Consider the following 13,410-nt stretch of genomic DNA (forward strand, 5'->3'; position numbering starts at 1 on the left):
CTACAGATCCTGAACCATGCAAGCCAGTGGCGACAGCGGAGAGGGAAAAAAAACTTCACTAAAGGCGGAAGTGAAGAAAAAAAACCTTGAGAGAAACCAGGCTCAGTTGGGCACGACCATTTTAATTTCTCCGCTGGCCAAACGTCTTGTGCAGAGCTGCAGTCCCAGTGGCGGAGGCTGGAAGCTGGCCTCAGCGAAGACTCGTCTGTCTCTGGAGCGTCATAGGAAACAGTCTCATGTTCTCCATTCTTCCATGACCATCGCAGTAGTTGTTCAGGATTCGGCCAGGTCCAGGATATGGAAACCTTGGGATCATCTCGTCGTTGGTCTTGGATCGAATCAGTGACTCTGCATAGTCTGAGGGCCTCGGGAAGAGTATCCCCAGGTGGAAATGGAGAATAAAGAAAATAATTAGCGTAGCTGATGTTCACAGTGTATATCAGCAAGATGCATAACCTGTGTGGAAGCCCCCTAAGTGGTGCACTAAGTGTATGCTTTACTGAACAGATAGGTCTTTAATCTAGTTTTGAATTGGGAGAGTGTGTCTGAGCCTCGGACGTTATCAGGAAGGCTGTTCCAGAGTTTAGGAGCTATAAATGAGAAGGCTCGACCTCCTTTACTCGACTTTGCTATTCTAGGTACTACCAGAAGCCCTGAGTTTTGAGATCTTAAAGAGCGAGTTGGATTGTAGCGAGACAGAAGATTGGTTAGATAAGCAGGAGCTAGATTATTTAGAGCTTTATATGTAAGAAGCAATATTTTAAATTCAATACGAAACTTAACAGGCAGCCAGTGTAAGGAGGATAAAATTGGGGTGATGTGATCAAATTTTCTAGACCTGGTTAGAACTCTGGCAGCTGCATTTTGTACTAATTGAAGTTTGTTAATAGAGGATGCTGGGCAGCCAGCAAACAGAGCATTACAGTAGTCCAGCCTAGAAGTCATAAAAGCATGGACTAGCTTTTCTGCATCTGAGATGGATAGAATACTTCGTAACTTACCGATATTTCTCAGATATTTCTTTCTGTTTGAGGGAAAAACCCCCAAAACCACCAAGATATTCCCAAGCTGGACATCCTCTATTAAAGCTTTAGTTATGAATATGTGTTCATTCATTCATTCATTTTCTTTTTGGCTTAGTCCCTTTATTAATCAGGGGTCGCCACAGCGGAATGAACCACCAACTTATCCAGCATATGTTTCACGCAGTGGATGCCCTTCCAGCCACAACACTGGGAAACACCCATACACTCCTGCATTCACACACATACACTACGGCCAATTTAGCTTATTCAATTCACCCACAGTGCCACCATGAAGCCCTAATATTTCTTTAAATAGATTTCTATTAAGCTTCATTTTTGTTAGCTTTAGCATCAGTAATTTAAGTACTTTTCAAGAGTTCACACCTAGATAATGCTTGATGATGTTAGCAGGTTTAACATGCTGTCCTGGGAGAGAACACTGAGCTCGGAGATAGATAAGCCCAAGGCTCCCGCCTGGTCAATGAACATGTAAGGGGGTACGAGATCAGGTAGTTCTTGAGAGCTTCCCAATTCCCCAATTCCTTGATTAACAATGACAGCTCTATGGGAATAGACTGCCAACCACACCATTGCATAATCACGTAGAAAAGTGCAGTAATAAAGTTTGTGACTGTTACTATTGTTTAATTTACTTATATCACATGTCTTTGAACTGTGGGAGGAAACTGGTATACCCAGGGGAAACTCACACAAACACTGGGAGAACATGTAAACTTCGCACAGAAATGCCAACTGGCCTAGCTAGGACTTGAACCAGTGACGTTTTTGCTCTGAGGTACAAGTGCTAGCCACTAAGCCACCGTGTCGCCCGATCCTGGATTAAAATAGAAAAGAGGAGGAGTGTCTTTAAATCCTTATTAAGCCTTTAAGGGCAATTAAATAATTTATTTAATTCATGGGTTCTTAATTACAACAATAAATATTACCATAATAATTAAACAAAAATATCTGCACTGGACCAAATATTTAGCATAGCTTTGTATGCTTCAATTGAACAAGAAAAAAATATTCATCCTAAAACATTAAACAAATGTTATAGAAAGCCAAAAATGTACTTTCTTTTATTAAATTAATAAGCAGACTGATTGTATTTCTTGAAAAGTTCAATTAATGATCTGCCAGATAAAACCTTTTAATTCTAAGTGTAAATTAATTACTTTTCAGAATTAGAAGGTTCTATCTGCATTTGCCATGATTTTTTACCCCAATTTGCAAATTTAAGAGAATTTTACATTTAGGGTCTCTGTCATATTAATGGATGAAAGGCAACTGTTACACACATATTGTTAGCTGTATGGAATGAAAAATTTTTGAAGCTCAATATCTCAAAATCCTTTAGAACGCAGATAGAACCTTATAATTCCAAATTATTTGCATAATAAATTGTTGCACTCTATTTAAAAATATCTCATCAATTTGAATGAATAATTTACTAAATCAGTTTTAAAGAATGATTTTAAGACTTAGACTTCACTTGTTGGGATGAATCAGTGTTTTTGAATGAATCTGAAACAATATAAGATAATCTTTATAATTAGGGGTGTCCCGATCAGGTTTTTTTGCCCTCGAGTCCTAGTCTGAGTCATTTGATTTTGAGTATCTACCAATACCGAAACCCGATCCAATACTTCTGTAATACATAAAAAATAATAAAGAAGAGAGAGGAAATAGATCCAGGATGTTCCTTATGTTTTATTTAATTCACCTTATTTTAACATTCAACAACTCTGTTAACAAACAGAGCACTTCTGTGAGGTAGCTTGAACAATCAAATAATAAATAACATCAATTCTTCACTTTTGGACTTTAGTGCAACAGTAAATCTATTATAAAAACAAACAGCACCTCAACTTAAAATACCCGACAGGCAATGCCAAGTTTACATATGTCACAGTTAGCTATGGCAATGTTTTCGTCATCAACTTTATAATACCTCCAGACCGCAGACATACTCACGCTTTCCGCTTCAAGCAGCTTCCGTCTTCTGCTTTGCCGGTATTTAACTAATAGCGTCTCTGCAACAAATTGATGTCATGCCGCATGCGTTGCTGTTTCTGTGTGAAGTCAAGAAAGAGGTCTAACTCTGTGCCACCGCATAACTAGATATATACATATATAATCGAGTCCTGATTGAGAGGTAACGTCCGATTCTGATCGAGTCTGAAACTATGTGATCGGGCCCGATTTCCGATCACGTGATCGGATCTGGACATCCCTATTTATAATATAATATAATATAATCTTTACTTACTGTAAAGCTTAAAGTTACTGTGTGGATTTAACGATTATACACCAAAGCCATATCACAAACATGACAATGTTGAAATCATACTTCAAAGGTCAGTTGTTTATTCCAGTGTCATCGCTTTACACTGACATACAGAACAGACATAGCCAAATCGTTGTCACTTAGGCATAAAACTGCATGGGCATTTCAATCAATGCATGGCAGCTCAATTCAAATTTTTGCAATCTGAAAACAAATAATACAAAACATGAGTTTATTATTAGAAACCTCAGCTCCTAAAACTCCAAATACAGCATACTGTGCATGAATTATTCATGCTAACATTTCTAGCATCTGTTAGCTATAAAACAAGCCGTTACAGAAAGCCTGTTACCTTGGCTGCGACAACCCACCCTAAACACAAAACACTTAACCAGAGTTTCCAGCCGGCGAATAACACCAACCACATCAGTCTAATCAGAACCCTCTCCGTCTGTGATGTGGTTTTGGAGTGCTAACAACCACCACCACTACTTTCATCTTCTGCAGCTTTGCCGCAATTTCCACACCTTCCTCACACAATTGCTTTCTCCTTCTCTCACTTTCCATTAAATAATATTTATGAGCGGAAACAAATGATGACAGAGACGAAAATGACAGTAATCCTCTACTTTTAAAAAATGATTCACAGAATATTTAATGACGAGAGAAACAGACAACTGAGTATAACCAAAGAATGTGACGCATCAGCTTTCTTAGACAGTGACTCAGAGTTCAGCTTGGCTTAGAGAACAGACACTTTGAGTCTACACACACACACACATTTTCAAATAGGTAATTTGAAGAACCTTTTTTGTGAACACAAGCACTCCTCAGTGTGTTTAGTTTGACACAAGGATGAGCAAAGCTACATCTTGCCTCTGGCTATGTCTTGATGTAAAACCCTAATGGGAGACCATATCCAAAGATGAAGAAGAGTCAAAGGCATGCAACAGCCCTTTATTCGTGTTTTACTTTAAGGATCTGTCACTCTAGTCTGGTCATGTTACAGAGCCATGGGGGAATACATGACTGGCAGGCTCTGGAGAGACAGCTGTTTCTGTAAATACAGTCTTACTTCTGAACTTGCACACATATTTATTGCTAATAATGAAACAGAATCAAGCTGTCATGGACTATTTAGTACCTATAAACTCATAAATTGTCTTAATCATTGTTATTACACTTCATACTTTTGTTGAAAACATCATTAATTTGTGTCAGCATAATTCTAATTGAGAAATGTCTGAGACACTAAACTCTTTATTTACATTTTAACCCTTTATTAACAGCTAGTGGGCTTTAAGAGAGCTTGACACTAATATTTCTGGTGTATATCTGGGTTCATATGACATCAGAGTTTGGTTTGTTTGAATTTGCTCGAATTCATTGTTTGAACTCAAATTCATATTCATAAACTATACATTCACTGTAAAAAATAAAATAAAATTAATAAGTAAAAAACAAAATTTGCCAGAACTTAACCTGAATTCTGTACTAGAAACGGGGCTTCATTCGCTATATTGACCGATACACTTTCCCCATTCAAAATTATACAAGTGAAGTGCCATCTAAAATTTTCTTCTAAAATGAGCAATTCTAAACTTTACTTTATTTTTGTTCACTAATTTTACATTAAAGGCAATGGTAATAACATATTAATTGACATTAAAGGGAAATTACTCAACATATACATGGTTGACTGAGAAAATGCTAATTTTAGGAGAAAACTTAGATGGCACTTAGAGGTTTTTGCATCTGAACTCTTTAAGTGACATGTCTTGTGCATTTTATAGTCTTTGTTAATATATAGATGGCGTCACAGTCTCACAGTGGGTAGAACAATCGCCTCACAGCAAGAAAGTAGCTGGTTCGAGCCTTGGCTGGGTCAGTTGACATTTCTGTGTGGAGGTTGCATGTTCTCCCTGTGCTTGCGTGAGTTTCCTCCAGGTGTTCCGGTTTTCCCCACAAGTCCAAAGACGTGCTATAGGTGAATTGGGTAAGCTAAATTGTCTGTAGTGTATGTGTATGAATGAGTGTGTATGGATGTTTCACAGTGATGGGTTGCACCACCATCATGTTAACTGACATTAAATCAAAGTAATGTTCATTCATTCATTTTCTTTTCAGCTTAGTCCCTTTATTAATCTGGGGTCGCCACAGCGGAATGAACCACCAACTTATCCAGCATTTGTTTTATGCAGCGGATGCCAGCTGCAACCCATCACTGGGAAACACATATACACTACGGACAATTTAGCATACCCAATTCACCTGTACCGCATGTCTTTGAAATGTGGGGAAAACTGGAGCACCCAGAGGAAACCCACACGAACACAGGGAGAACATGCAAATTTCACACAGAAACGCTAACTGACCCAGCCGAGGCTCGAACCAACAACCTTCTTGCTGTGAGGCGACAGCACTACCTACTGCACCACTGCATCGCCCTCAAAGTAGTGTAATAAATTTTATTTATCAACATTAAATGTGACATTAAACTTGAATGTACATTACTGATGAGGAAAACAAGCTAAAAAGAACCATAGTAATGTCAACTATAAGATAAAAATAAAAGAAAATCTCCATTTACGGTTATAAAATGTATATATTAGCGAAACGTACTGTTAACCAGGTTATGGATTTTTACTGTAGTATTTTCAGTTTTTTAAGTTGAAATTACAATAAATTTTACATTGTTTGAGTTCTACGAAAAAGGATGGTCTTCCTAATAATACTAATGATCAGTACGCCAAAATACAATATAGTGATACTGTGTTCTGGTGGTCCCACGTTCAAATTTCAACTCACAGACCTTTCCCCAATCCCATCATCCTCTCTCCAAACAAAAAATGACAAAGAAAGTGTGATCTGGAGTACAGTTCATACAATCTCCACTATTTCTCATGCATGAATTGGTCAAGCTGTTTATTTATGAGTTTACTCATAACTCTTTCCTGAAAAGTGTCATTGATGCAGTGCAAGCAGAGAGAATTTGAATATCATTTCCACTTGCCTTCATTGGAAATAATAGACTTGGCACTACATTCATGACAAATAGACTCATGTGCTCTTCTGTGTTTAATTTTGAAGATTCAATAACATTTTCAAAATTCAAAGTACAACCATAAGGTAATCAATGATATCCAGCCATTGTTCCTGTCTTTTTCTGTACTTTCATTACCTCGTAACAAGGGTAACCAGCAGATGATTTTACTATGGTTTGGGACCAAAAATGACTATGACCATAAACACAATCCAGCAGGCGGAGGGGAAGAGAGATCCGTCAAACCACTGAAACCCACTGTAAATATTATGTTTTTTTTTTTTTATTCTATTCACTTCGACAATGTAAAGCTGCTTTGACACAATCTACATTCTAAAAGTGCTATAGAAATAAAAATGATATGTTGAACATTTCCCTACTCCTCTCTCTCTCTCTCTCTCTCTCTCTCTCTCTCTCTCTAATTTTGCTTCCTTTCTCAATACTCTCCTATCTAATAAAGGCCAAAAATAAATCTTAAAAAGAAAGAAAAATGACCACACATGAACCTGACTTGCTGAATAGATACGTACCATTGCAATGAATCAGAAAACCAGGGTTTATCATAATCTATGATAAGTTTTAACATACACTTAAAATAGCATTTGTTTTCCAAAGCCTCTCAAAATCAGTCATGGGTACGGCCAGACAGAATCTGCGGATGTTTTTTGCTATTTCTGCAGAGAAGTTTGGTAAAAATCTGCGGATTTCTGCGGAATTATTTTGGGAGTATCATAACTAAAACCTTAATATGTGAAATAAAAAATATATATTTTTACATTTTATTTAATGTTTAAAATGCAAATCCAATTAGATTCACTTTATTTGGTAAATAAAGCAAGTCTCTCAAATAATATATCTACTGAAAGACAGAAAATATTACTGTACAAACTGCATTGTACATAAATCAGATGAACATTTTCATATTAGTCAATAATATTACTGAAATTAATTTAAAAACTGAATAAATATATATTTACACACATTTACTCAAGTAAATAAACATAATTAAAGATGGGCTAAAAATCTGCTGAAAATTGGCGGAATTCTGCGCGCGCAGATTCTGTGTGGGCCTAGTCATGGGTTATATTGGAGCAAAGATGAAGTGAAATTACTGAAACTGAGTTGAAAGAATGTATTTCACAAGAATTGTCCAAAATACAAAAAAAGCCTTGATTCTTGTTTAGTGTGATGAAATAATAAAACAACAGCAGCAAAAAAATGCTACAATAAGGATGAGTGGAATCCTGAAGAATCCAGTATCCTTTGTTCAGTGAAATGAGAGTTTATTTGCATGTAACAAATTTTGGTCTGTTTATAAATATTGTATTACCTTCTGAAACTCAACTGAACCAGTATGAAATCATTGTTTTGAAACAAAGCAAAGTTTACATGTCTTACTTTGAAAATGTTCTTAAATTACATCCATGAACCATGATTTTGCTACTTGCTAATTGGTTGTATGTGGTATAAGTGGGAGGGACACCTTCATGCTTGAAAGCATTTGATTGGGTAAAACTCTGTGCAGGATAAGTTATCATTATTTCTGAGAAAAGAGAAGAAAATCTGTTTTTAAGTGTGTTTAATTAGTTTTAAATGTTAGGATATTTTATGCTTTGCTAAAGAATCAATCTTTTCAGGAACAAAAGTATATAAAATTTCTCGGAAACCATTCCAAGCTAACTCAAACAATACAATACAATTAACCACATTCATACATTCACATTTTGTTTTGTGCTGAATGAGACAGGCATGTAAGTTTTTGTTTGCAGTTAAAATAAATGGCTGTGTTCACTATTACATTACAAATAAGGTGAAGAGATGGCTTCAAAGTAAATACACATAAACTATAAACCACAAAACTCATTATGATCTCATGTGGTCTTTCAGACAGAGTCAGTGCTCTTTATGTGCCCTCAAGGGGGCTTTCGGTTCACATAAACATGGCCTGGAAGAGTTTATAAAAAGGTTTAATAAGACATAGACGGTTTCCCTCACAGTCCAAAGACATGCAGTATAAGTGAGTTGGATGAACTCAATTGGAAATAGTGTACGAGTGTGTGTGTGTGAATGGGAGAGTGTATGGGTGTTTCCCATTGCTGGAAGAGCATCCGCTGCATAAAAGAAATAGTTGGTGGTTCATTCCGCTGTGGCGACCCCTGATAAAACAGGGACTAAGCCGAAGGAAAAAGAATGAATGAAGACAAATAAACAATAGAGAAACCCAACTGGTAGAATGTAGTGCTTACTATTCAAATGCATGTGTTTGAATCCCAAACAAACATTTCCCATAAATTCAATACAATTATTGCTGTATAAACTGTAAGCTAAATCCAGTGCATACATGTAATAATGAATGTTGAATTTCATTATCTCTGTACGGGGTCAAATTAACTTCAACTTCAAGTGTCTACATCTTCAAGTTTTTTCATATAAGAATACAATTTCCCTTTAGAGTCAGAGGTCAGGAAGTGGTTTGAGATTGGGCAAAATAGAAAGGATCGGCAGCTGTTTACAGCTGTATTGGACAGACTCTCACACACAGACAGTTAAACTACATGCTGCATCCCGAGCCAGACTAATATAAACCCACTGGAGACTCTGTTCGTCTGTGAAAACTATCCTAAGGCACATATCGCTAGACTAGAACCACAAGAGAGGGAAAACAGTCTGGACGGGAACTCATGCTACTATAAAAACAGGAACTCTACTGTACAATATCACTTTTTTTATCACTCAAAGTAGAGATTAGAAAATAAAGAACATTCACTAAATGACCCACTGATTTCTTTTTTTCTTTTGCAAATTAAGCAAGACCAGTCATCCATCTTCAGCCTAAACCAGAGGCCTTTCTCTTTCTAGCACCGATGCTGCAACACACAGAAAATCCAGATGTGCACTAGTGATGATGTCACTGCACACGGACCACATGTACAGACCACTCATCAAGCTATCAGTGAAAATATCAAACTCCCACCTACTGAAGCCATGCAACACTTATATACTGGCATTTAGCTCTTGAATGACCTCACTTTGTGTGGCTACAGAATTGCTGAAATGAAGTGTAAATGAACAGGCTTATACATGCTACTATAATAAGAGTGCAAACCACAAGCATTTTCGCCTTAAATGGAATAAAAATCTCCCTTCAGAAAAACAAATCTGTTTGTTGTTCATTCTCTGCCAGATCGATATGAAATTGCCAGTAACATCAGGATTTACTCCAGAATTGAAGGAAATATTATTTTGAAAGGGTGGGATTCATTGGGGAAAAGGTATTTTGTTTATGCTCTGATTAGGAAGCAGAACTTCCTGATTTCTGTGATACAAACTGTGAAGAAAGTTCAGCCAAATGTAGATTAACAGGTCAAATAAGGCTCCATCAACCATTTTACCAGATGCTCTAACATCCCTCACCGCGTTCAGTCACACCCATTTAAACTCCACACTGGCTATTGATCAAACATGCCGAGCTTTGTTCACATGCTTATCTTTGTTTTTCCAAATGATCGTATTTCTAGCGAAGGAGTCCAAGAATCACGTTTGACCAAACCCAACCAGTTTCAGTTGATCCTTTCTTATTTTCTTTACCTGGTTTGAGTGTTTTGAGACGGTCTGGACAATGAGATGTGAGACACAGCATGCCTTTGATGGCTTTTTATGTTTTGCTCTGTTTCCCCTCGTACCACCTTGGAGCCAAAATCAGTAAAGCTAACAATGTACAGGAAGACGGATTCTTGCTGCTTCATTGTCATTTATTCCCAGAGGAAAACTGGAGATGGAGGAGACCTTTAAACGGTGCTGAACTAATCATATAAATAGACTTTTCAAGCAAACATCCTTGAACTTGCAAAACACCCAAGAATAACAAGAACGAAGATGTTTTTTTACACTGCACTTATCTAAACCCTGTTTTAAACCCAATATAAAAGTGTTTTTCGCTTATGTAATAGATACTGGGTTAGAACCACTTTTACAATCACTGAATTAAATAAAGTATGGCTGGCATTTACAATGACCCATGGTTATCTATTTCAAGAGTGAAGAGCACTGCAATAGTTTAAGAAAAGGGTTAACTAAGCTAAAGTTGAACTTAAATATATAAAGCATAATGATGAAAAATGTTGTTGCCAAGTACCTCATATTAACCACACACACAAAGAAAATATTATCTAGCATCCATTTACCGGTGGTTTAAGTGTCATCCTTCTGCATAGTATGGAATTAATTGGATTTGCTCTTCATAATTTAGCTTCTCAGCCCCTCCCCCTCTGCATAATCTGTGACTGGGCTCCAGACGCCAGCTGATCCCTGCAGGCTCGTGCTATTCAACAAGAGCCCCCACGAGCCAAGCACATTCATCAGGACCCCTCGTGCTTCTTTGTGCTGCTCAGCCTCAGCTCCACAATAAGAAAGGGGGTGATGGCAGTGCCACAAAATCACTAAAGTAAATACAGTACGGCAACTTCAAAGCTGTTTATGTTATTTTTACATTTTGTAAAAAAATATATTAAAATAAATAATCAATAGAAAGCTAATTTATCACACTTATATTTTGCAAGGGAGAATTTAAGTGCTGAAGTTCTGTTTGATATCCATGAAGAGTGTTTTCCTAAGCTAGACATTCTGAATGACCGGACTGGGCAGAGCTTGTCCTTATGAAACCCCAATGTTGTGTTGAAATCGACAAATTAGGAAACATTTCAGGAATGGCCAAAGCTCTTTCACAACGCATTAAAGACAACAAGTCTGGCAAATTTTAAATATGAAATCTTACCTTCTTCGTTGCTTTCCGTCATGACTTTATGGTAAAATAACGGAGCTGTCCTGCATCCGCGTGTACTTGATAACGACCACCTCTGTTGTTCTTGTTCCTCTGGCCTGTGAGCTTCTTCAGATTCACATGCAGCATTCGCTCAGGGGACCGCTCGCGCTGTCAAATCTGCACAAGATTGGCAACCGTGTGGGCCAATCAAGCAGCGCGCTGAAAAAAAACAACCAATAGCAGAACCGGGAGGCGGTAACATTTACACACTGCTCTGTAAAAAAGAAAATATGATGCCCAAGTTATATAGTCAAGTGTTTCTATATTTCTACCAATTATCTATCTATCTATCTATCTATCTATCTATCTATCTATCTATCTATCTATCTATCTATCTATCTATCTATTTATCTATCTATCTATCTATCTATCTATCTATCTATCTATCTGTTTTTGTTAGTTTTTCTCAGTCACTTTGGTCCATTTCTCAGATCAGAATTGAAATTCTCAAAGCTCCCTGTCCAATCTTCACATCATTGTGTCACTTGTGTACATCAGAAAAGCAGTTTCTTAGTCCTTTAAACATGTTGCAATGTGCAGTTCTCTGATGTTTGTTTGTTCATGGCTTAAGTCTTTACATGCAAAATGGTTGAACACGTTGTCATAATGTTTTGTCATACTGCATTTTTCCACACATTTCCATTAGACTTTTTCCTAAATCTGTCTACAATTGGTACATTTCTCCCAGGTGAATCTTGACTCTTTTTTTAATGAAGGTGCATCTTAAAGATAATTGTCCTGTTTACGTTTCTACTTTTGTTTTGTTTTTTGTTTTTCTTTTGTTTTGTTTTTTCTCTTTGTGCTATCATTTCTTTTACAGTTGCTTTGGTGCATTTCTCACAACACTATTTACATTTGCACAACAGTTAATGCATTTCTCAAGACAAGTACAAACTGCAAAACTTAGTTAATAACCAGCAAAAGCGTATCACTTGCTCAAAATGGATAGCTCATTCCTCAAAAGCAAGTATTGATGTCAATGAAAGTGTCAGTGTCATCAAGATGAAAAGTCCCGACACCATTGTTTATAAACAAGATGGTCAAATGGCTTTGTCATGTTTTCATTATGACAGTTTAGTCTGTACATTTTTGTAAAAATGAGTGTTGTAAAATGTTAAAAAGTCAGATTTTAGTGACACTTCCTGAAAATGCGCAAGACAGCAATACATACAATTTGCACAGCCATTTGAAAACTACAGTAAAGTTAGACATTACTGCATTTAGTGAGGTATCTGAGTACAAGACACTGAAATATGTTTCACATTTTTACTGCACGTGCTCTCTGCAATTCTATTTTATTCACAGCATTGTGCAAAAGAATAAATACACCCTTATTTACAACAAACACAAACTCCCTTTGGTGCACAACTGTAAACATCGTACTTATTAGAACTGAACCTACAACATCCACTTAGGTCTGTAAATCATTAATGAAATTGTTCAATTTAGACATTTTCAGGAATTCTTCTTATTTTTTTTAATTGTATAAAATTTGCTTAACAGATTTTGACAACTAGTTCAACATTTTTGAATGTAATAGCTCAAGTAATATAATGAGGACTGTTAGTTTTACATGGAATGACTATTCAGCATTCACAAGTTCATTTTGACTGACATAATAACAAAAGCAAATGATAATGTAATGATAATAAAACAGCAGAGAGTTGAATAAAAGCAATTGATGTATGTCCAAAAGCATTTGCAATTTGTTAAGAGGAATGAGAAACTGCTAATATGATGTGCACAAATGACTAATTGTTTTGACAAATGCATTAACTGTTGTGCAAATGTAAATAGTGCTGTGAGAAATGCACCAAAGCCACTGAGAAAAACTGTAAATGAATTATCTATCTATCTATCTATCTATCTATCTATCTATCTATCTATCTATCTATCTATCTATCTATCTATCTATCTATCTATCTATCTATCTATCTATCTATCTATCTATCTATCTATCTATCTATCTCTGTCTGTTCGTCCGTCCGTCCGTCCGTCCATCCATTCATCCATCTCTCTGTCTGTCTGTCTGTCTGTCTGTCTGTCTGTCCGTCCGTCCGTCCGTCCGTCCGTCCGTCCGTCCGTCTATCTATCTATCTATCTATCTATCTATCTATCTATCTATCTATCTATCTATCTATCTATCTATCTATCTATCTATCTATCTATCTATCTATCTATCTATCTATCTATCTATCTGGTCAGAAACTTTTTTTACAGGAAAAAACAC

At 36.6% G+C, this 13,410-nt stretch overlaps 1 protein-coding gene across 1 annotated transcript in view; it reads right to left on the reverse strand.

Moving 5' to 3' along the window:
- Positions 1–11,244, reverse strand: part of afap1 (actin filament associated protein 1) — a 104,217-nt gene extending 92,973 nt beyond the window's left edge. The window contains exon 1 of the mRNA XM_056469388.1: positions 11,133–11,244. Coding sequence (XP_056325363.1) covers positions 11,133–11,154 — 22 coding nt within the window. The 5' untranslated portion in view covers positions 11,155–11,244. The remainder of the gene's footprint in view (positions 1–11,132) is intronic.
- Between the last annotated feature and the right edge of the window lie 2,166 nt (positions 11,245–13,410).

Source organism: Danio aesculapii, chromosome 12 (genome assembly GCF_903798145.1).
Source record: "Danio aesculapii chromosome 12, fDanAes4.1, whole genome shotgun sequence".
NCBI classification, from domain to species: domain Eukaryota; kingdom Metazoa; phylum Chordata; class Actinopteri; order Cypriniformes; family Danionidae; genus Danio; species Danio aesculapii.